This window comes from Pongo pygmaeus, chromosome 16 (assembly GCF_028885625.2).
Source record: "Pongo pygmaeus isolate AG05252 chromosome 16, NHGRI_mPonPyg2-v2.0_pri, whole genome shotgun sequence".
NCBI lineage: Eukaryota > Metazoa > Chordata > Mammalia > Primates > Hominidae > Pongo > Pongo pygmaeus.
Window position 1 is genome coordinate 55,892,845 of NC_072389.2, and position 25,112 is coordinate 55,917,956.

At 43.5% G+C, this 25,112-nt stretch overlaps 1 protein-coding gene across 4 annotated transcripts in view; it reads right to left on the reverse strand.

Annotated features, from left to right (window-relative positions):
* Window positions 1-25,112, reverse strand: part of TRPM7 (transient receptor potential cation channel subfamily M member 7) — a 129,162-nt gene that overhangs the window by 86,851 nt on the left and 17,199 nt on the right. For all 4 annotated transcript variants that reach the window (XM_063652234.1, XM_054450615.2, XM_063652233.1 and 1 more), the window contains exons 2-4: window positions 18,375-18,454; window positions 13,153-13,191; window positions 4,342-4,540 (exon numbers count right to left, since the gene is read on the reverse strand). In XM_063652234.1, coding sequence (XP_063508304.1) covers window positions 4,342-4,540; window positions 13,153-13,191; window positions 18,375-18,454 — 318 coding nt within the window. The remainder of the gene's footprint in view (window positions 1-4,341; window positions 4,541-13,152; window positions 13,192-18,374; window positions 18,455-25,112) is intronic.

Here is a 25,112-nt window from a genome sequence, read left to right on the forward strand (position 1 = left end):
ACCCCGTATGGGAAGTGAGGAGCGCCTCTGCCCGGCCGCCCCGTCTGGGAGGTGAGGAGTGCCTCTGCCCGGCTACCACCCCATCTGGGAGGAAGTGAGGAGCACCTCTGCCCGGCTGCCCCGTCTGGGAGATGAGGAGCACCTCTGCCCGGCTACCCCATCTGGGAGGTGAGGAGCGCCTCTGCCCGGCCGCCACCCCGTCTGGGAGGAAGTGAGGAGCGCCTCTGCCGGGCTGCCCCGTCTGGGAGGTGAGGAGCGCCTCTGCCCGGCCGCCACCCCGTCTGGGAGGAAGTGAGGAGCGCCTCTGCCCGGCTGCCCCATCTGGGAAGTGAGGAGCGCCTCTGCCCGGCCGCCACCCCGTATGGGAAGTGAGGAGCGCCTCTGCCCGGCCACCCCGTCTGGGAAGTGAGGAGCACCTCTGCCCGGCCGCCCCGTCTGGGAGGTGAGGAGTGCCTCTGCCCGGCTACCACCCCGTCTGGGAGGAAGTGAGGAGCACCTCTGCCCGGCTGCCCCGTCTGGGAGATGAGGAGCACCTCTGCCCGACTGCCCCGTCTGGGAGGTGAGGAGCGCCTCTGCCTGGCCGCCACCCCGTCTGGGAGGAAATGAGGAGCGCCTCTGCCCAGCTGCCCCATCTGGGAAGTGAGGAGCGCCTCTGCCCGGCCGCCACCCCATATGGGAAGTGAGGAGCGCCTCTGCCCGGCCACCCCGTCTGGGAGGTGAGGAGTGCCTCTGCCCGGCCGCCACCCCGTCTGGGAGGAAGTGAGGAGCACCTCTGCCCGGCTGCCCCGTCTGGGAGATGAGGAGCACCTCTGCCCGGCCGCCCCATCTGGGAGGTGAGGAGCGCCTCTGCCTGGCTGCCACCCTGTCTGGGAGGAAGTGAGGAGCGCCTCTGCCCGGCTGCCCCATCTGGGAAGTGAGGAGCGCCTCTGCCCGGCCGCCACTCCGTATGGGAAGTGAGGAGCGCCTCTGCCTGGCCACCCCGTCTGGGAGGTGAGGAGCGCCTCTGCCCGGCCGCCCCGTCTGGGAGGTGAGGAGTGCCTCTGCCCGGCCGCCACCCCGTCTGGGAGGAAGTGAGGAGCACCTCTGCCCGGCTGCCCCGTCTGGGAGATGAGGAGCACCTCTGCCCGGCCGCCCCGTCTGGGAGGTGAGGAGCGCCTCTGCCTGGCTGCCACCCTGTCTGGGAGGAAGTGAGGAGCGCCTCTGCCTGGCTGCCCCATCTGGGAAGTGAGGAGCGCCTCTGCCCAGCCGCCACATCGTCTGGGAAGTGAGGAGCGCCTCTGCCTGGCCACCCCGTCTGGGAGGTGAGGAGCGCCTCTGCCCGGCCGCCCAGTCTGGGAAGTGAGGAGCGCCTCTGCCCGGCTGCCCTGTCTGGGAGGTGACGAGCGCCTCTGCCTGGCCGCCACCCCGTCTGGGAGGAAGTGAGGAGCGTCTCTGCCCGGCCACCCCGTCTGGGAAGTGAGGAGCGCCTCTGCCCGGCCGCCCGGTCTGGGAAGTGAGGAGCGCCTCTGCCAGGCCGCCCCCTCTGGGAAGTGAGAAGCACCTCTGCCCGGCCGCCCTGTCTGGGAGGTGAGGAGCGCCTCTGCCTGGCTGCCACCCCGTCTGGGAGGAAGTGAGGAGCGCCTCTGCCCGGCCGCCCCGTCTGGGAGGTGAGGAAAGTCTCTGCCCGACCGCCCCGTCTGGGAAGTGAGGAGCGCCTCTGCCCAGCGGCCCCGTCTGGGAAGTGAGGAGCGCCTCTGCCCGGCCGCCCTGTCTGGGAGGTGAGGAGCGCCTCTGCCCGGCTGCCCTGTCTGGGAGGTGAGGAGCGCCTCTGCCCGGCCGCCCTGTCTGGGAGGTGTACCCAACAGCTCCAAAGAGACAGCGACCATCGGGAGCGGGCCATGAGGACGATGGCGGTTTCGTTGAAAAGAAGCGGGGGAAGTGTGGGGAAAGGAAGGAGAGATCAGATTGTTGCTGTGTCTATGTAGAAAGAGGTGGGCATAGAAGACTCCATTTTGTTCTGACTAGGAGAAATTCTTCTGCCTTGGGATGCTGTTGATCTATGGCCTTTCCCCCAGCCCCTGCTCTCTGAAACATGTGCTGTGTCAACTCAGGGTTAAATGGATTAAGGGCAGTGCAAGATGTGCTTTGTTAAACAGATGCTTGAAGGCAGCATGCTCTTTAAGAGTCATCACCACTCCCTAATCTCAAGTACCCAGGGGCACAAACACTGCAGAAGGCCGCAGGGTCCTCTGCCTAGGAAAACCAGAGACCTTTGTTCATGTGTTCATCTCCTGATCTTCTCTCCACTATTATCCTATGACCCTGCCATATCCCCCTCTCCGAGAAACACCCAAGAATGATCAATAAATACTTCATTAAAAAAAAAAAAAAAAGTGGTAAAGGACTAATTTACAGTACAGTCATGTGCCACACATTTTGATTAATGACAAACTGCATATATAAGGTGGTTCCCTAATATTATAATACCATACTTCTGTACCTTTTTCTTGTTTATATATATTTAGACACATATTTCCCACTGTGTTACACGGTTACACCTGCCTATCGTATTTAGTACAATAACATGCCATAGAGATTTACAGCCTAAAAGCAATAGGCTATACCATATAGCCTAGGCATATAGTAGGCTATACCATCTAGGTCTGAATACAATCTATGGTGTTAGCATGATGAAACTGCCTAACACATCTCTGAGAACATATCCCCATTCTTAAGTGATGCGTGACTGCATATAACAAGTTAAAAATGCATTTTATCACATTATCACATTTATTATAGTATTCTTTTTCTTTTTTCTTTTTTTGAGACAGAGTCTCACTCTAAAGCCCAGGCTGGAGTGCAGTGGCGTGATCTCGGCTCACTGCAACCTTCACCTCCCAAGTTTAGGTGATTATCCTGCTTCAGCCTCCCAAGTAGCTGGGACTACAGGCTCATGCCACCACGCCCGACTAATTTTTGTATTTTTAGTAGAGACAGGGTTTCACCATGTTGGCCAGGCTGATCTCGAACTCCTGATCTCAGGTGATCCACCCGCCTTGGATTCCCAAAGTGCTGGGATTACAGGTGTGAGCCACCGTGCCTTACCTATAATATTGTTTTTCTAAAGAACAGAAAAACAGACCGGGCATGGTGGCTCAGGCCTGTAATCCCAGCAATTTAGAAGGCGGAGGTGGGAGGATCACGAGGTCAGGAGATGGACATCATCCTGGCTAACACAATGAAACCCCGTCTCTACTAAAAATACAAAAAATTAGCTGGGCATGGTGGCACACACCTGTAGTCCCAGCTACTCTGGAGGCTGAGGCAGGAGAACTGCTTGAACCCAGGAGGCCAGAGGTTGCAGTGAGCCGAGATTGCGCCACCGCACTCCAGCCTGGGCGACAGAGACACCATCTCAAAAAAAAAAAAAAAGAATAGAAAAAGAACGTATAGTAGGCCTTCTGTATCTGTGGGATCCACGTTTATGGTTTCAACCAGTGGTGAATCAAATATATTCAAGAAAAAAAATTGAGCCTGTACTAAACATATGTAGACTTTATTTACCTGTCATTATTCCTTAACAATGCAATTTAACAACTATTTACATTGTATCAGGCATTTTATTAATATTTTTATTTTAAGTAGAGACAGAGTCTCACTATTTTGCCCAGGCTGGTCTCCAACTCTTAGCCTCAAGCCATCCTTCCACCCTCTCAAAAGTGTTGGGATTATAGGCGTGAGCCACTGTGCCTGGCCTATATTAGGTATTATAAGGAATCTAGAGATGATTTAAACTATACAACAGGGTGTGCACAGATTACATCCAAATACTATGATATCTGTAGACTTTGGTATCTGAGGGAAGTCCTGGAACCAAGGCCCCTGGAGGATGACTGTATAAATAATATGCTAATAAAGGAGTAAGAAAATAATAAAAAATATTTAATCCAAAATAATATAAGAAAAAAAACAGAACAAAGAAAAAAGTGAGACAAATAGATAACTAATAACATAATGGTAAATTTAAACTTAAATACACAGCAGACAACATTTTTAAAAACAATTAAAAGATATCCCTTAAACATAAAAGGTTAAAACCGAAAAGCAAGAAAGACGGCTTTAACTACACTGATTCCAGAAAAAGCAAACCATGTCAAGAAAAATGACAAGAAACAAAATACATTTTATAATGATGAAAGGTTCAATCCACCAGAAAGATACAATTCTATATTTGTATGCACCTTTGTACTTTAAAATATGCAAATAAATTACTGAGACCAACTTTTTGTCAATGTTGCTACACAAATTGTGATGTTTATTATTTAACAACATAAATGAAGAAAAATCCAATATGTGACATACCTTAGCTCTGTAGGAATGAGAACCCCCTTGAAAATTTATGACTCCATAAGCATCCGTTGGGCTCTGTTCTGTATGCTTTTCCACAGACCATTCTTCTATTGCCTGATTAAAATGGTCACCCAATTTCACATCTGAGTATTTCATGGCAAGACTTGCAGTAAAACAAGCATGTTGCTTGACCAAGCGACCACAAAAACACCTAAAAGAAAAAGGTGAGATTAAAAGACCCTTCAAAAAATTAAAGTTAATGAAAAAATGGAATTAAAAGTGAATGAATCGACAAATAGCATAAAAATAAGCTTTTTGATTTCAGGATATCTATATATTAATACCTTCATCATAGCACTGAAATAGTATAATTAGTTTAAGATGAATTCATCATCTAAATTTAACATGAGGCATCTACAAAACATGGTATAGGCATATAACAGAAATAGTATTTACACTGGGTGTGGCTCATGCGGGTAATCCCAACACTGTGGGAGGCCAAGGCTGGACGACCTCGAGGTCAAAAGTTCAAGACCATCCTAAGAAACACAGCAAGACCCTGGCTTGACAAAAAATTTTAAAAAATTAGGCAAGTGTGGTGGCATACACCTGTAGTCCCAGCTACACAGGAGACTAAGGTGGGAGGCTTGGTTGAGCCCAGCAAGGCTGCAGTTAGCCTTGGTCATACCACTGTACTCCATCCTGGACGACAGAGCAAGCAAGACCCTAACTCAAAAAAAGAAAGAAAAAGAAATACTATCCAATAATAAAGAGAAATGATGCTACACTAGTGTACACAATGATGTACACTAATGATGCTACAGAATGGATAAATCTCAAAATCATCATACTGAGTGAAAGAACCTAGACACCAAAGATTATATATTTGTATGATTCCACATATACAAAATTCAAGAAACCATGAACTAATCTATATAGTGACAAAAGGGTGATCAATGGTGTCTGAGGCTAGGGTTCAAAGATAGATGGCATTCTACCCAGAAGCACATACTGGACTATAACACCGTAAGTAGGAACATAATGGAGCTGGGCAGTCTCATTGATTTGATACAATCTTAAAATCAGATCAGAGTTTGAGGAAGCCAAGGCAGCTAGAGTTTGTGAGGTAGAAAACAAAAAGAGGAGGGAGCTACGAGAAAGTTCCAAGTATCTGCAGAAGGGTCTCCTTAAGCATGTGGAAGAATAACTACTTGGCCAGGTGCAGTGGCTCACACCTGTAATCCTAGCACTTTGGGAGGCCGAGACGGGCAGATTACCTGAGGTCGGGAGTTCGATACCATCCTGGCCAACATGGTGAAACCCCATCTCTACTAAAAATACAAAAAATTAGCTGGGCATGGTGGCGCGTGCCTGTAAACCCAGCTACTCAGGAGGCTGACGCAGGAGAATCACTTGAACCTGGGACGGGGAGACTGCAGTGAGCAGAGATTGGGCCACTGCACTCCAGCCTGGGCGAAAGAGTGAGACGTTGTCTCAAAAAAAAAAAAAAAAAAAAAAAAAAAGAATAACTACTTAAGGCAAAGTTAAGAGCTACTAACTAGACAGCAACAGCCGAAACAATTTCTGAAGCTCATAAAGGGCAGGGAACTGTTTATGTTCCCACCAGCCAGAGTAGAGATCTCATAACACACAAGGCTTACGATAGCGTCCTCAAAAAAAGTATCATTTAATTAGAAGGACTAAATTAGACCTAGACAGGCCAGGCACGGTGGCTCATGCCTGTAATCCCAGCACCTTGGGAAGCCAAGGTGGATGGATCACCTGAGGTCAGGAGTTCTAGACCAGCCTGACCAATATGGTGAAACCCTGTCTCTCCTAAAAATATAAAAATTAGCCAGGCATGGTGGTGTGCGCTTGTAGTCCCAGCTTCTCAGGAGGCTGAGGCATGAGAATCGCTTGAACCTGGGAGGCAGAGGTTGCGGTGAGCCGAGATCGTGCCACTGCACTCCAGGATGGGCAACACAGCGAGACCAGGTCTCAAAAAAAAAAAAAAAAAAAATCACACCTAGACAGCCCATGCTCTGACAAAGTTTAAGAGCAAGACCTGAAAGGATCAAACTGATCCAAAGTAATCTAATTGCATGCTATAGCAAGTCTGAAACTCGCTAGTGGAATACAACAAATGCCAGTACCCAAAAACATAAAATTCACTATTGTCAGCATGCATGAAAAATTCCCAGACGGCTGGGCGTGGTAGCTCACACTTGTAATCCTAGTACTTTTGGAAATGGAGACTGGCAGTTTGCTTGAGCCCAGGAGTTTAGACCAGCCCGGGCAACATGGTGAACCCCATCTCTACAAAACATACAAACGTTAGTCGCGCGTGGTGATGCATGCCTGTAGTCCAAGCTACTTGGGAAGCTGAGATGGGAGGACTGCTTGAGCCCAGGAGGCAGAGGTTGCAGTAACTGATATGGTGCCACTGCACTCCAGCCTGGGTGACACAGAGAGACCCTGTCTCAAAAAAGTAAATAAATAAAAATTTCAAAGAATACCGAGGCATGAAAAGAAGCAGAAAACTATCAATAAAATAAAATCACTAAATGAAGACCAAAAAAGAATGAGATGATGGAATTATCAGAAAATGACACAAAAACAAGTATTATAAATGAGCTTCAACTATTAAGACCATGCTTGACGCCGGGTGTGGTGGCTCACGCCTGTAATCCCAGCACTTTGGGAGGCCGAGGCGGGTGGATCACGAGGTCAGGAGATCGAGACCATCCTGGCTAACACAGTGAAACCCCGTCTGTAATAAAAATAAAAAAAATTTAAAAAAAGACCATGCTTGTTGGGCATGGTGGCTCATGCCTATAATCCCAGCACTTTGGGAGGCTGAGGCGGGTGGATTGCTTAAGCCCACGAATTCGATATTAGCCTGGCAACATAGTAAGACTCTGTCTCTAAACGAAAAAATTAAAGAAAAAAAGACTATGTGGGAAAAAAAATATGAGCATGATGAAGACCAACATGGTGAAACCCCACCTCTACTAAAAATATAAAAAATAAGCCAGGCGTCATGGCACGCGCCTGTAATCCCAGCTACTCGGGAGGCTGAGGCAGAATTACTTGAACCCGGGAGGTGGAGGTTGCAGTGAGCTGAGATCATGCCACTGCACATCCAGCCTGGTGACGGAGCAAGATTCCTTCTTAAAATAAATAAATACATAAATAAATAAAATAATAATTTTCTAAATAAAGTTTTTAAAAATTTCATTTAAAAAATAACCTAAACTTCTACGTTAAAAACTAAAAATAAGAGCAAATTAAACTCAAAGTAAGCAGAAGAAAAGATATGATAAAGAAAACAGAATGGGCCGGGCACGGTGGCTCATGCCTGTAATCCCAGCACTTCAGGGGGCCGAGGCGGGTGGACCACTTGAGGTCAGGAGTTCGAGACCAGCCTGGCCAACATGGTGAAATCCTGTCTCTACTAAAAATACAAAACTTCACTGGGTGTAGTGGTGGGCGCCTGCAGTTCCAGCTTCTGAGGAGGCTGAGGCACGAAAATTGCTTGAACCCGGGAGGCGGAGGTTGCAGTGAGCCAAGATCATGCCACTGCACTGCAGCCTGGCTGACAGAGCGAGACTCCATCGCAAAAAAAAAAAAAAAAAAAAGAACACAATGAAACAGAAAAGAGAAAAAACAGTGGGGGAAAGCAAGAAAACAAAAAGCTTGTCATTGAAAAGATAAATAAAATTGATAAACTGAAGTCAGAATAATGAGAAAAACTGAACAGGAAAATAAATTAACACTCCAGCCTGGACAATACAGCAAGACTCTGTCTCAAAAAAAAATCATTAATACACCTTCCCACAAAGAAAATTCGAGGTCAGATGCCTTCACTGGTGAATTTCATCAAACATTTAGGAGGAAATATCAATTCTACATACATTCTTCCAAAAAATCATAAGTGGGTACATTTCCCAATTCATTTCATGAGGTGAGACTCATTCTGCTTTGGAAAAAAACAAAAAATAAAACCAGCCTGTAATTCCAGCTACTTAGGAGGCTGAGGTGGGAAGACTGCTTGAGGACAGGAGTTCTAGATCAGCTTGGGTAACAAAAGAAACTCCATTTCAAAAAAAGAAAAAAAGGCAAAGCATCAGCATTACAAGAAAAGACTAGGCCGGGCACAGTGGTTCTTGCCTGTAATCCCAGCACTTTGAGAGGCCAACATGGGAGGATCACTTGAGCTCAGGAGTCAAGACCAGCCTGACAACATGGCAAAACTTCTCTACAAAAATTAGCCAGGCATGGTGGCATGCACCTGTGGTCACAGCTACTTGAGAAGCTAAAGGGAAAAGATCACCTGAGCCCGGGAGGTCAAGTCTGCAGTGACTGTGTCACTGCACTCCAGTCTGGGCCACAGAGTGAGAACCTGTTTCCCCACTCCCCCCAAAAAGAAAAAAGAAATGGACGTGGTGGCTCACACCTGCAATCCCAGCTCTTAAGGAGGCATAAGCGGGAGCATAGCTTGAGCCGAGGAGTTCAAAACTTGCCTTGGCAATATAGCGAGACCCCGTTCTCCACAAAAAGGAAAACAAGCATTGGACAAAACTGAATGTCTATTCATTATAAGCATTGTCAGCAAACTAGGAAAGGAGGAAACTTCCTCAACAGAGATAACATAATACTTATTAAATCTTATCAAGAGTACCACTACATGCTAAGTCTTATGATTCATTCTAGCTAATCATGAAATCAAGGTGTGGTCTCGGAGATTCCTGACATAAACGTGAACAAAATATATGAGATAACTGTTTCAGGCATTAAAACAAGAAGAAACACGAAGCTGTGATCCTTGAAATGAGGGAACTACACAAGGTAAACCCCCATGATTGCACCAGCTTGGGGGCAATTTCTCAATCTTAGAGATGACACCTAGGCAGTAGAGAACAGGAAGTAGAGAACAGAATTCTAGGCTGTTGAAACAGCTGGAATTTGTAGCAGTTACCAGAGAAAAGGGAGCTATAAAGACAAGAAGGAAAAAAATCTCACATGGGGATTCACCATGGGTCTTTGGCCATGGTCTAAGGTGTATCTGTGAGAGATTCTGTGATGCCCAGCAGCAATCACTTGCTGTGTGTGGGTCTGAGAACAGGGTCCTAAAGGTCTGGAAGACATAGCAGTTTTAGTTTAGCGCGAAAAGACATCACTGAACCCCCTGAACACTCAATTGAGACCACAAAAAAGCTATACCTTAAGAGGAAGGTCCACATCCTAGGACTAAGTTTAAAATAGAAGTAGAACTGCCCTAACAAAGAAGAAAATCAAACCTGAATGGACAAAAGAATCTACCAATAATTAATTTAATCACCTGTCAGAAAGAAACCGAACACTCCTTACAAGAAAATTATTTACTCCAGAACAACAATATATAATAAAAAATTACTGGCCGGGTGCGGTGGCTCACACCATCCCAGCACTTTGGGAGGCCAAGGTGGGCGGATCATCTGAGGTCAGGAGTTCCAGACCAGTCTGGCCAACATAGTGAAACCCCATCTCTACTAAAAATATAAAAAATTAGCCGGGCGTGGTGGTGCGCGCCTGTAATCCCAGCTACTCAGGAGGCTAAGGCAGGAGAATTGCTTGAACCTAGGAGGCAGGGGGTGCAGCGAGCTGAGATTGCAGCACTGCACTCCAGCCTGGGCAACTGAGCAAGACACCATCTCAAAAAAAAAAAAAAAACACAAAACTAGATATATAAAAAAGATAAAGGAAAAAAAGCAGTCACCACAAACAGACCCTAAATGATGGCAAATGTTGGAATCAGTAGACAAAGACTCTAATGCAGGTGTTATAAATATGTTGAAGGACATACAGGAATAGACAGTCATAATGAGAGTGCACATGGTGCATCTCAGCAGTAAAATGGAAACTATAACAAAGAATCAAATAGCAATCCTAGCACTGAAAAATGTAATGCGTGAAATGAAAATTCACTGGATGGGCTGGGCGCGGTGGCTCACGCCTGTAATCCCAGAACTTTGGGATTACAGGCGGGCAGATCACGAGGTCAGGAGATCAAGACCATCCTGGCTAATGAGGTGAAACCCCATCTCTACTAAAAAAAAACACAAAAAATTACCCAGGTGTGGCAGCGGGCACCTGTAGTCCCAGCTACTCGGGAGGCTGAGGCAGGAGAATGGCGTGAACCCAGGATGCAGAGCTTGCAGTGAGCTGAGATTGTGCCACTGCACTCCAGTGTGGGCGACAGAGTGAGACTCCGTCTCAAAAAAAAAAAAAAAAAAAAGAAAAGAAAATTCACTGGATGGACAAAGCAGCAAAATGGAGACTGTAGAAATAAAAGTGAGTGAACCTGAAGACATCAACAGAAATTACTCAATACATCAGATAAAGAAAAAAAAGTTAATTTAAAAAAAAAAAACCTTCCTGGCCAAACGAGTGGCTCATGCCTGTAATCCCAGCACTTTGGGTGGCCGAGGTGGGCGAATCACGAGGTCAGGAGTTCGAGACCACCCTGACCATCAAGGTAAAATCCCATCTCTACTAATAATACAAAATAAGCCGGGCATGGTGGCATGCGCCTGTAATCCCAGCTACTCGGATGGCTGAGGCAGGAGAATTGCTTGAACCTGGGAGGCAGAGGTTGCAGTAAGCCAAGATCGCAACTGCACTCCAGCCTGGACAACAGAGCAAGACTCCATCTCAAAGGGGGGGAAAAAAAAAAAACCTTCTCAATCAGGTAAAAAATTTGAACGTGCAAATATTTATGCAAGCAGAATAAGAACAAAGAGAATCACTCTCAGGAATATTATAGACATGCTGCTGAAAACCAAAGGAATAGAAAAAAAATATATTTAAAGTAGCTAGAGAAAAAATCTACTAAAAATACAAAAATTAGCCAGGCATGGTGGTGTGTGCCTGCAATCCCAGCTTCTGGGGAGGCTGAGGCAGGAGAATCACTTGAACCTGGGAGGCAAAGGTTGCTGGGAGCTGAGATCGCGCCACTGTATGCCATCTAGCCTGGGCAATAGGGCAAGACTCCATCTCAAAAAAAACAAAAAACAAAAAACAAAAAAAAACACCTGCTGCAATAAAATAACACAACCCAGAATTCTATATCCAGTAAAAACATTCTTCAAATACGAAAATAAAAGAAACATATTTTCAGATAGACCAAACTGAGAAAATTCATGTTCAGTTCAGTGTAGCTGCACTATATGAAATGCTAAATAAAAGAAACTCTTTGGCCTTGTCAAACAAGGGACACCAGATGGAACCTCACCATCTGTAAGACGAAATGAATAGGATTGGAGATGGTTAAGTACAGGGGCAAATATGAAAGACTGTCAGGTCTTTTTGTTGATTTTTTTTTTTTTTTTTCTGGAGACAGGGTCTTGCTCTGTTGCCCAGGCAGGAGTGCAGTGGTGTGATCAGGGCTTACTGCAGCCTCAACTTCCTAGGTCCAAACGATCCTCCCGGCTCCAGTGATCTTCCTGCTTCAGCCTCTTAAGTAGCTGGGACTACAGGTACATGCTACCATGCCAAGATTTTTGTGTGTGGTTTTCTTTTTTTTGTAGACACAGGGTCTCACTATGCTACCGGGGCTGGTCTCAAACTCCTAGGCTCAAATCATCCTCCTGCCTCAACCTCCCCAAGTGCTGGGATTACAGGTGTGAACCATCACATCCAGTCTGTCAGGCTTTTTGTTTTTGTTTTTACAGACTTCCTTGAAAAACTCTTCAATATATCTAAAATAAACCCATTCTATGTACTTTCATTCCTAGCCTACCACCCAGAGACCTTCTCTTCTTCCTCTTATACTTCCTCATCAGACCCTAAAGCATATTACAATTTACTCAGTTGCCTAAGAAGGAAATGTAGTTACCATGCTCAAATCTTCCCTTTTCTTCACATTCACCAAATCCTATTGCATTTATCTCATTAATCCCTTCAAATATGCCTACTTCTCTTCATTGTCAAAAACATCTTACTTCAGGTTCTCATCTTTTTGCTTGAATCACTCTAAAACTTCAGCAACTGGTCTATTTTCTTCCAATCCAATCTAAAAATGCAAACTGCTCTTACAAAAAATAAAATCAGCCAGGCCTGGTGGCTCACACCTGTAATCCTAGCACTTTGGGAGGCTGAGGCAGGTGGATCACCTGAGGTCAGGAATTCAAGACCAGCCTGGCCAACATGGTGAAACCCCATCTCTACTAAAAATACAAAAATTAGCCGGGCATGGTAGCACATGCCTGTAATCCCAGCTACTCGGGAGGCTGAGGCAGGAGAATTGCTTGAACCCGTGAGACAGAGATTGCAGTGAGCTAAGATTGTGCCACTGCACTCCAGCCTGGGCGACAGAGTGAGACTCTGTCTCAAAATAATAATACTAATATAGCATGTTATTAATTGCCTGTACAATAGCCTTTTAACATGAAATCAAAAGCATGTGCAACAAAAAGCCTTGTAGAGTAACTGAAACTCTCATTTTTCCAGGCCCAAATCTCTCAAATCTCCATCTTATATTCTGCAGTTTCCTGACAGAACCATGATGTCTTTCACTATCAGGCCTTCCCATACACTGCTCTCGCTGCTAAAATTCCTGTCCTTCAACTTCTGCTCAACGGACACAACTTTACAACTCTTCTTAGGTAGCTTCACCTGAGTTTCAAACAGCCTTGACTGACCCTTCACCTTCCAAGTCTAGGTAAAGTACCCATCAAATATAATAGCATGTGAGTTTCATGCCACTGTGTTCTAACTCATATTTCTAATAGATTAGTTTTATTTATTTTTCGAATTTGTGCAGTATAGTTATGTTAAACTTACCTGACGAGTTGTTGACAAATTTGACATCCTGGAAGGCATCTATTGAACACAAAAAGGTAAATAAATTATTTCAGGGGAAAAACTTTCTGATTTTAAACTAAAGTATATAAAATACATAAAATACAAAACAAAAAAAATTATATGCCTAGTTTAATTTTTCAGTAGATATCATAGATCACGTATACCTTGATTTATAATTCAAATACCTATTTTTTAACTGACAGTTTCAATTTTTTTTTTTTTTTTTTTTTTTTGAGACAGAGTCTCACTCTGTCACCCAGGCTGGAGTCCAATGGCACAATCTCGGCTCACTGCAAGCTCCGCCTCCCGGATTCACGACACTCTCCTGCCTCAGCCTCCCAAGTAGCTGGGACTACAGGCACCTGCCACCACGCCTGGCTAATTTTTTTGCATTTTTAGTCGAGATGGGATTTCACTGTGTTAGCCAGGATGGTCTCAGTCTCCTGACTTTGTGATCCGCCCACCTCGGCCTCCCAAAGTGCTAGGATTACAGGTGTGAGCCACCGCGCCCGGCAGACAGTCCACACCTATAATTGCAACACTCTGGGAGGCACAGGTGAATTGCTTGAGTCCAGGAGTTTAAGACCAGCCTGGGCAACAAGGCGAAACTCCGTCTCTATAAAAAAAAAATTAGCTAGGGGTAGTGGTGCAGGCCTATAGTCCTAGCTACTAGGGAGGCTGAGGTGGGAGGATTCCTTGAGCATGGGAGGTCGAGGCTAAAGTGAGCCATGATCATGCCCCACTGCACTCCAGCCTGGGTGAAAGAGCGAGAAACTGTCTCAAAAAAAAAAAGAAAAAAAAAAAAAAAAGACATTATCTTGGCGAGAATACAGAGAGAGTCTGGTATCTGTAGGTGAGAGTATATATTTATATAATTCCTATGGAAGGCCACTTGGCAATATCCATCAAAATAAAAAATGTTGACTCTCACACACTAATTCCAGTTCTAAAAGCATAGGTAAAACACATCTGCAGTATACGTATAAAATGAAAATTGTACAAGGTTGTTGACTGCAGAATTTTTTCCCTAACAGCCAAAAGAAAAAGTGAAAATAGCTAAAATGTTCAATAAGGGATTACTAAAACAAATTACAATTCAGACATAATTAAATAGGCTGCAACAATTAAGAACAAACTAGTGGCCAGGCGCGGTGGCTCACACCTGTAATCCCAGCACTCTGGGAGGCCAAGGTGGGCCGATCACGAGGTCAGGAGATCAAGACCAGCCTGGCTAACGTGGTGAAACCCCATCTCTACTAAAAATACAAAAAATTAGCCAGGTGTGGTGGCACACGCCTGTAATCCCAGCTACTCGGGAGGCTGAGGCAAGAGAATGGCCTGAATCCAGGAGGCGGAGCTTGCAGTGAGACTATACCACTGCACACCAGCCTGGATGACAGAGCAAGACTCCGTCTCAAAAAAAAAAAAAAAAAAAAAGAAAGAACAAACTAGTGATTGCCAAGGTAAGTTACAGTCACAGTGGGCTACATTATATATTTTAAAGGGGGAAGGGGGATAATCATCTGCTTGGACATGCAAAGACTGTATCTAACTTTCTGGAAGACATTCCAAGGAATGGATAACATCAGATTTTTTATTAGCAAGGTAAACTTATAGCTAAAGCACAGTACTGGAAAGGAGACTTTCACTTAAAGCATTTGGTACCTTTTAAGTTATGAACCAAGTGTGAATTACCTATTCATATAAAATTAAGAGTCCAACTAGTGTAGAAAGAAGTGACCAGCTAACTGTTTGTAAATTATGTCCCTCATGAATGGTTAAAGGTGGGGATACTTAGTAACAGCTTTGGATTTCTTTAATACCTTGAGTGCTTTTATTATTTCTATTGCAAAGTGGAATTAATAAAACTATAGAAAATAAACTCCTTAATGATAAAATCTATTTTTTTTTTTTTTTTTGAGATGGAGTCTCACTCTGTCACTGAGGCTGGAGTGCAGTGGCACCTTGTCGGCTCACTGCAACTTCTGTCTCCTGGGTTCAAGCAACTCTCCTGCCTCAGCCTCCCAAGTAGCTGGGATTACAAGCGCCCACCACCACGCCCAGCTAGTTTTTATATTTTTAGTAGAGACGGGGTTTCACCATGTTGGCCAGGCTGGTCTCGAACTCCTGACCTCAGGTGATCCACCCACAGCCTCCCAAAGTGCTGGGATTACAGGCGTGAGCCACTGCACCCGACCAACAAAATCTATTTTTTTAATAAAGCAAAACAACAATTTCTCCCGAAGAAAAATGGTATTTTATTTTAGAACTGGCACACTGAACTAAGGAGGCGTAAATACTAATCCCATCTTTATGAATAGCCATGTGACTTGGGAAATGTCATTTATCCTCTTGTTGAGAAATGTGATATGATGTTGTAATAAAACATATCTTTAATAATTAGTAAGAAATCAGAATAAATCATAGACTCTCATGATTGGAAGAGATGTTAAGGTTATTTTAATGATCCAAAAAGAACTAATCAAAAACATTTACAGAATTCATTTAAAAATTGAGGGATATTTAAAAAACATAAAATATTTTCTCAATAATAAATAAATGCAAATTTAAAATATATACTATTATAATTACTGTCAACTAAAAATAAATAAATGTATACCAGGCATGGTGGCTCACTCTGGGAGGCTGAGGCGGGCAGATTATCTGAGGTCAGGAGTTCCAGAAGAGCCTGACCAGCATGGTGAAACCCCCATCTCTACTAAAAATAAAAAAAATTAAGTGGGCGTGGTAGGGCATGCCTATAGCCCCAGCTACTCAGGTAGCTGAGGCAGGAGAATCACTTGAACCCGGAAGGCAGACTTTGCTCACCTCAGTCTCCCAAAAGTGCTGGAATTACAGACATGAGCCACCATGCCCAGCCTAAAAATATATACATACTATTTTCTACTTATCACGTTTTCTTGATGGTGACGGAAAATGTTACTCTAGTCATTACTCAGTAAAGGAGACAATCTCATTCACTACTGGGTGATCATTTATATTGCTTTAATACTTTTGAAAAGATTTTGGCATTACATAACCTAAGGGGGGAAAATCTTAAATACAAAAAGGTTTTATCCACAAAGATCTTCATTGTGGCCTAATTAAATTTTAAATGGCTAAAAACTGAAAACAACTAAATTGACCAATAGTAGAATAGGTATATAAATCGTGGTATACACAATAACAGAATATTAACTACCATTCTTTTTTTTTTTTTTTTTTTTTTTTGAGACAGAGTTTCACTCTTGTTACCCAGGCTGGAGTGCAGCAGTGTGGATCTCAGCTCACTACAACCTCTGCCTTCCGGTCTCAAGCAATTCTCCTGCCTTAGCCTCCCAAGTAGCTGGGATGACAGGTGCCCACTACCACGTCTGGCTAATTTTTGTATTTTTAGTAGAGACGGTGTTTCACCATGTTGGCCAGGCTGGTCTCGAACTCCTGACCTCGTGATCCACCCACCTCGGCCTCCCAAAGTGCTGGGATTATAGGTGTCAGCCACCGCGCCAGGCCTATTAACTACCATTCTTATAAAATATCTGTAGTATGAAAAGCAGGTACAACATTTTGCATATAGACTGAATATAGCAATACTTTAAAACAAAAGCAATACTCTGAGAAAAAGTTAAAAATAAAGCCACCAAATGTTATTAATAATGACAGTCTTAATGTATTGAAACTCTACGTATTGATCCAACTTTCTGTTTCTCAAAAGTTTTTTAAATGTATCATGCACATTACACTTTCCATGGAAATGTGTTTGTTGTGAGAGATCTGTTCAAAGTTAAGAATTTTTTTAAATGTTAAAATAAAGAGAAATTTTTGGAAATGCTATTCAACAAATATTTACTACATATCCACTATAAACAAAAATAGTGACGTATTCTATAATATAAAGAGATATCAGTTAATAAAAACTGTCTATTTAGCCATGTTTTTCTAAGAGTTATATATCTAACAGAAATGAAAGTTGCAGAGAAGGTAAATGGGTAGAGAACACAGTGTGACAGGAGACGGAAAAGGAAGGAAGATTCAAAAATCTTGCAAATACTTTTGTCAATTAATTTTCATTTTTTCTAAGTGCCCATGAAGAAAAGTGCTCTATAGGTTAGGAAATAACCATATCTTAGATTTCCTTGTTTAAGTTTTTTTCTATCTTTAGGCCTCAGAAAAAAGAAAAATTTGCTGGGTGCGGTGGCTCATACCTGTAATCCCAGCACTTTGAGAGGCCAAGGCAGGCAGATGACCTCAGGTCAGGAGTTCAAGACCAGCCTGGCCAACATAGTAAAACTCTGTCTCTACTAAAAATACAAAAACTAGGGCTGGGCGCGGTGGCTCACGGAGGCCGAGGCAGGTGGATCACGAGGTCGGGAGATTGAACCATCCTGGCTAACATGGTGAAACCCCATCTCTACTAAAAATACAAAAATTTAGCCGGGTGTGGTGGCACACGCCTGTAGTCCCAGCTACTCGGGAGGCTGAGGCAAGAGAATGGCCTGAACCCAGGAGGGAGCTTGCACTCCAGCCTAGACAACAGAGCAAGACTCTGTTTCAAAAAAAAAAAAAAAAAAAGTAAAAAGAATAATTTTGGCAAAAATGTTTAAGTAAATATTTCATGAGCTCAACTTTTTCTTCAGTTACTAAGTTAATGTCCTTTAATTTTTTTCTATTATCAAAGTCATTTTAGAGACCAAAGACACAGACACCCATAGTCTCTGATAATAGATTTTCCAGTAAATAATGATCTGTATCTATATATTGGCAAACAAAAAGAATGACTATTATTAGGTTCATATTGCTTTCTTCGATATGAACCACAGTGTTGGATACTCAGTAGATGCCCAATAGATACACAAATTTAAGTTCCCAATATCAGTGAATCCAGTAAAAAATAAAAGAGAGAGTCTTAACTGCCTTACCTTTGTAAAACACTACACTATGATCTGAGGGAGTTTAGAGATGGAGGAACACTTCAAGGAAGAGACTGTACGCTGTAAATGGCATTAAGAACTCCAAAATACTGATTTCAATGCTGTTTCCTCCTCCCAATCCCTCCCAAATTAAATAATTAACAGTAACTATAAAAAGTAACAGTAAGTACAAATAATTTATTTAGTGGTTTTTGTTTCCAATAAAGAAATAACAATATAATTTACATTAAAATTTCTAGAAGAGCCCAGAAGTAACAAAGGTGTACTTACCTGTGAGGGTCCTTGGAACTTGGTATAATATATACACATTCCCTCTTGGTCAAAGTGCTTTCTATCCAGGATTTCTGGGACTAAAACAAAATGTTTTAAAGAATTGTTTATAAGTTAACCCACTAAATAAGAAGGAAACAATTTCATGATAAACACATAAACAGTTTTTTTTTTGAGACAAAGTTTTGCTCTTGTTGCCCAGACTGGAGTCCAATGGTGTGATCTTGGCTCACCACGACCTCTGCCTCCCGGGTTCAAGTGATTCTCCTGCCTCAGCCTCCCAGGTAGCTGGGATTACAGGCATGTACCACTACAACTAGATAATTTTGTATTTTTTTAGTAGAGATGGGGTTTCTCCATGTTGGTCAGGCTGGTCTCGAACGCCTGACCTCAGGTGATCTGCCTGCCTCGGCCTCCCAAAGTGCTGGGATTACAGGCGTGAGCCACCGTGCCCGGCCCATAAACACTTCTATACTACATAATTTTTTATTTACTTTTCACTACATACTATAGTCTGAGGATGGCACCCCAAAACGTCAGAATAATTCCATTTAAATCCCAAGTGACCTAGGTTATTAAATCAACAGTACTGTGTAGATACTATTGCTTCAAATAGTCAAACAGGAGGGAAGCCAAGTTTGAGATTCCCACTATGAACCAAAAACCTTAAGAGGGGCTGGTATTATTCTGGGATATGAGCCATTTAAAAGACAACTAGCTGGGCACAGTAGCTCACACCTGTAATCTCAACATTTTGGGAGCCAAGGTGAGAGGATCCTTTCAGACAGAATTCAAGGCTACCCTGGAAAACGTGGTGAAACGCCATCTCTACCAAAAGCTAAAAAATTAGCCAGGTGTGGTGATGTGCTCCTGTAGTCCCAGTTACTTGGAAGTCTGAGGCAGGAGGATCGCCTAAGCTGAGGAGGCTGAGGATGCAGTCAGCCATGATCAGGCCACTGCACTCCAGCCTGAGTGAAAGAGTGAGAGACCCTGTCTCAAAAAACAAAACAGAAAAAAAATGAAAAAAAGACAATTAGAATTGACAGATTTGGCCGGGTGCAGTGGCTCACACCTATAATCCCAACACTTTGGGAGGCTGAGGTGGGCGGATCATGAAGTCAGGAGACCGAGACCATCCTGGCCAACATGGTAAAACCCCGTCTCTACGAAAAATACAAAAATTAGCTGGGTATGGTGGCGTGTGCCTGTAATCCCAGCTACTCCGGAGGCTGAGGCAGGAGAATTGCTTGAACCAGGGAGTGAACCAGGGAGTCGGAGGTTGCAGTGAGCCGAGATCGCGCCACTACACTCCAGCCTGGCGACAGAGCAAGACTCCGTCTCAAAAAAAGTGATAGATTGATAAAAAATAAAACCCAGCTACATTCCATTTCTAATATAAATACCTAAAGCATAAGGGCATGGAATGGTTAATGATACAGGAATAAAAAGACATAGAGCAAATTCTAATTAGAAGAAAGATAGTGTCAGAAAAATCAGTGCAACACATCAGTAGGGACAGAGCAGGTTATTACAAACGTTAAATCTGCCAGATTGCTATGACAATGTTAAATATGATTAACCAAATAAAACAGTTTCAAAATACATAAAGGGAAAAAATTAATAGCATTAGACAAATCTAGGCTCACAGAAGATTAACACATTTCCCTCAATACTGAAGTCAACCAAACAAAAACTAACAGCAGAAGCCAGGCATGGTGGCTCACGCCTGTAACCCCAGCACTTTGGGAGGCAGGAAGATGGCTTGAGCCTGTTAGTTCAGGACCAGCTGGGTAACACAGTGAGACTCCATCTCTACAAAAAAATCAAAAAGTCAACTGGGTGTGGTGGTGCACACCTATAGTCCCAGCTACTCAAGGGGCTGAGGTGAGAGGATCACTTGAGCCTGGGAGGTCAAGGCTGCAGTAAGCCAAGATCACACCACTGCAATCCAGCCTCGTTGACAGAGCAAGACCCTGTCTTAAAAATAAATAAATAAATAAATAATCAGCAGAAATATTTAGAAGATTTTAACAACATGTTAACAATCTTCATTTAATAAATATATGCATGTTTCTGTATATTAGAAACAGAAGATCCATTCATTCTTCTCAAGCACACATGGGGCATTTATAAAAATTAATCATGGGCCAGGCATAGTGGCTCGTACCTGCAATCCGAGTACTTTGGGAGGCCTCATGGATCACCTGAGGCCAGGATTTCGAGACCAGCCTAACCAACATGGTGAAACCCGTCTCTACTAAAAGTACAAAATAAGTCGTGTGTGATGACACACATCTGTAATCTCAACTACTCAGGAGGCTGAGGCAGAATTGCTTGAAACCAGGAGGCAGAGACTGCAGTGAGCCAAGATCATGCCACTGCACTCCAGCCTGGGTGAAAAGAGTAAAACTCTGTCAAAAAAAAAAAAAAAAAATTGATCATGTGCTTGACCATAAAATAAGATACAACAAATTTCAGACACTGAGTATCTGGCAGATCATACTCACTGATCACAATGCAATTAACGTAATGTAAACAAAAATTTTAAACCACCAACATTCAACACTTTATATAACTTGAGGATCCAATAAAAATTCATAATTAAAAATTTTCAATTCTCAGAAGTGAATAATAATGAAAATTGTATGCATTTGAAAACCTGTACAATGCAGTCTAAATGGTGCATGTATAGGAAAATGTATAGGCTTAAGTGATTACATTTAAAAATGAAGGCCGGGCCAGGCACGGTGGATCACGCCTATAATCCCAGCACTTTGGGAGGCCGAGGTGGGCAGATCACTTGAGGTCAGGAGCTAGAGACCAGCCTAACCAACATGGTGAAACCCGTCTCTACTAAAATACAAAAATTAGCAGTGTTGTGGTGGGCACCTGTAATGCCAGCTACGCGAGAGACTGAGGCAGGAGAATTGCTTGAATGTGGAAGGCAGAGCTTGCAGTGAGCCCAGATCGTGCTACTGCACTCCAGCCTGGGCAACAGAGCGAGACTCTCTCTCAAAAAATAATAATTAAAAAAAAAAAAGGCTGAAAATTAATGAGGTAACTCTCAGACTTTAAAAACATATTGAAAGAATAAAGTCAAAGGAAAGAGATAAAATTAAAGAAAAAAATCAGTAAAACAGATTTTAATAAAACAGCAAGATAAGCAAAAGTTAAAAGTTGGTTCTTAGGTTAACAAAATTGGTAAACCTTTATCAAGACTGAACAAGAAGCCAGGCAGATCACTTGAGTCCAGGAGTTTGAGACCAGCCTGGGCAAAAGGGCAAAACCCCATCTCTACAAAAAATAAAAAAAATTAGCCAGGCATGTGATGGCACGTGCCTATAGACCCAGCTACTTAGGAGGCTGAAGCCGGAGGATCATCTGAACCCAGGGAGCTCGAGGCTGCAGCGAGCTGTGATCATGCCACTGTACTCCAGCCTGGGTGACAGAATGAGAGAAGGGAGAAGAAGGCAGAAGAAGGGAGAAAGAAGAAGAGGAAGAGGAAGAAGAGGAAGAAGAAAACGAAGAGGAAGAGGAAAAAGAAGAAGAGGCCAGGTACAGTGGCTTATACCTGTAATCCCAGCACTTTGGGAGGCTGAGGCGGGCAGATCACCTGACACTGGGTATTCGAGACCAGCCTGACCAACATGGAGAAACCCCCTCTCCACTAAAAATACAAAATTAGCCAGGCATGGTGGCACATGCCTGTAATCCCAGCTACTTGGATTGCTGAGGCAGGAGAATTGCTTGAACCTGGGAGGCGGAAGTTATGGTGAGCCGAGATCGTGCCATTGTGCTCCAGCTGGCCTGGGCAACAAGAACGAAACTGTCTCCAAAAAAAAAGAAAAGGCGGTGGAGGTGGCAGCACAACTAACAGTAAGACTGAAAATATACAAGGTAATTTAAAGATAAAATAGAAAATAACAGGCTGTTCTGCCTCTGGAGTAGCCATTCTTCTGTTTCTTTACTTTCCTAATAAACTTGCTTTTACTTTACTGTATGGATTCGCCTCAAATTCTGTCTTGCACAAGATCCAGGAACCCTTTCCTGGGGTCTGGATCAGGACCCCTTTCTGGTAACATCTTCCTGGCAAACCATAAAGGGATGATACTGAGGAGACCTCCAACCCAAAGGAAATAGACTGTAGCATTGATTGGCTGACTCTGGTGGTGTCTAATGGCAGTTATGGGGAAATACACAGCTCTCTGCATGTCTGGATCAGAGAAACATGCTCTTGGCCCCCTAGAAGCTGTGCCTGATTACTAGGCCCTAGAAACCGAACGCTTTCCTCACCCTGATCCTCCAAGGGCTCTACCTTGAAGCCAGTAATCCAATTAAGAAATTGGCAAATGAAAGACCTTACAACTGATGGATCTCCCGTCTATGTATTTATATGTGTTGTGTGTGTGTGATATGAAAGAGCTTTGATTAACTGGTTTAAAAATAAGAGCTTCTGGCCGGGCACAGTGGTTCACGCCTGTAATCCCAGCAATTTGGGAGGCCAAGGTGGGTGGATCACTTGAGGCCAGGAGTTTTGAGACCAGCCTGGCTGACATGGTGAAACCCCACCTCTACTAAAAATACAAAAAATTAGCTGGGAATGGTACCTTGCACCTGTAATCCCAGCTGCTAGGGAAGCTGAGGCAGGAGAATCGCTTGAACCCAGGAGGTGGAGGTAACAGTGAGCCAAGATTGTGCCACTGCACTCCAGCCTGGGCAACAGAAGGAGACTCCATCCCCCTCCAAAAAAAATATTTAAATAAGAAATAATAAAATAAAATTGGATCAATTTGTCTATAAGGTTTTATTAAGAACTGGGTTTCACATATCAATAATGCACTAATCCAACAGTGAAATTTGGCTTATTGACATAAAAATCACATAGGAAGCATTGCCAAATATGAAATGGTGTTTGGCTTTCTTTGGGTTGCATTTGTATAAATATGTTATTGGTATGTGTTCCAAAATTATGAAAAGCTCCTATAATTCTGATATGATTTAATGTACCTTATCAGTAGTAATTATGATTATTATGTTAAATTATTGTGTGCCACAAAGGTAACCAAAATTCTTTGTCAATCGTGTCTTTAGACTATGGCTGTCCTAAGACTTTCTGTCATCAACATACAACTGTTGTCATGTTTTGATCCTCTTCAAAAGGTGGTTTATAATCAGCTATAGGACTTTCACAGGTGCTCTTAAATGCAGGTTTCTGATAACTTTGGAGACTCTAACATTAGAATAAAGGAAAAAACATTCAGGACTGTCATGGAGGGCTGGAATGTTCATGTGTATCAAACAGAACAGGAGTTAACTTCATGGACTGAATTAATGTAAGACTCATCTTTTTTGCTTTTTTGCTTAAAACGTCGCTGATCCTTTATTTTGTTTTTCAGAGTCAAGGATTTGAGCTATTGACAGCTATTAACAATTGAGTAAAGTATACTCCTGTGGACAAAATTTGGAGCATATTTGTTTCTCTCTACCCCATTTCTCAATTTGGAGACTATTTATGAGTACTCTTAACTTATGGCAATAGATTTGTTTTTGTTTTTTGTTTTTTGAGACAGAGTTCTGCTCTGTTGCCCAGGCTGGAGGGCAGTGGTATGATCTCAGCTCACTGCTAACTCCGCCTCCTGGGTCCAAGTAATTCTTCTGCCTCAGCCTCCCAAGTAGCTGGGATTACAGGTGCCCACCACCACACCAAGCTACTTTTTGTATTTTTAGTAGAGACGGGGTTTCACTATGTTGGCCAGGCTGGTCTCAAACTCCTGACATCAAGTGATCCACCTGCCCCAGCCTCCCAGAGTGCTGGGATTACAGGCATGAGCCACCATGCCTGGCCTACAATAGATATTTGTATAAGTGCAGTAAGAATCGGTTTTCTCTTGTGACAGGACACAGTTGGAGAAACTGGTTATTTTACCAAGGCTTTGACTGGAATGATGTGCTCTCCTTAAAGGAATCAAACCTGACTTGTAGAGCCAATTAAAAGCCGCTTGGGAAAACTGGCCTCATACCTCGCCTACTCAGTCCCTGTACAGGGTTCCTAACCTGTGATAAGTAAAGAATGTCACTTTTTGACAGGCCCAGGAGCCCCAAGTTACCTTGGGACCTCAAGAAGACAGAAATTTACCCAACACATAAAGGTATTTGAGGGTACAAACCCACAGCTGAGGTCAGGCACAGTGGCTCATGGCTGGGCGCGGTGGTTCACGCCTGTAATCACAGCACATTGGGAGGCTGAGTTGGGTGGATCACCTGAGGTCTGGAGTTCAGGACCAGCCTGGCCAACACCTCATCTCTACTAAAAATACAAAAAATTAGCCAGGCGTGGTGGTGTGTGCCTGTAATGCCAACTACACAGGAAGCTGAGGCAGGAGAACCACTTGAACTCAGGAGATGGAGGCTGCAGTGAGCCGAGGTCATGCCAGTGCACTCCAGCCTGGTTAACAGAATAAGACTCTGTCTCAAAAAGAAAAGGAAAAAAAAAAAAAAATCCATGCTGGGCTCGGCTTTAAAAGTCTTATCGGAGATTCCTTATGGAACAGAGTTCCATCAAAGCCAATTTCAAAAGCCTATATAATTATTCTTGCTGCACTTTATACAAATAATCTGGCCAAGTATAACAAAGCAAATCAGTCATACTATAATCTGTCTTTAGTAAAAATGGGACACTGGAGTGAGAAAAAATTGTGTTTCAAGAACTATGGTATACCTGTCAGTAGATTCTAGTCT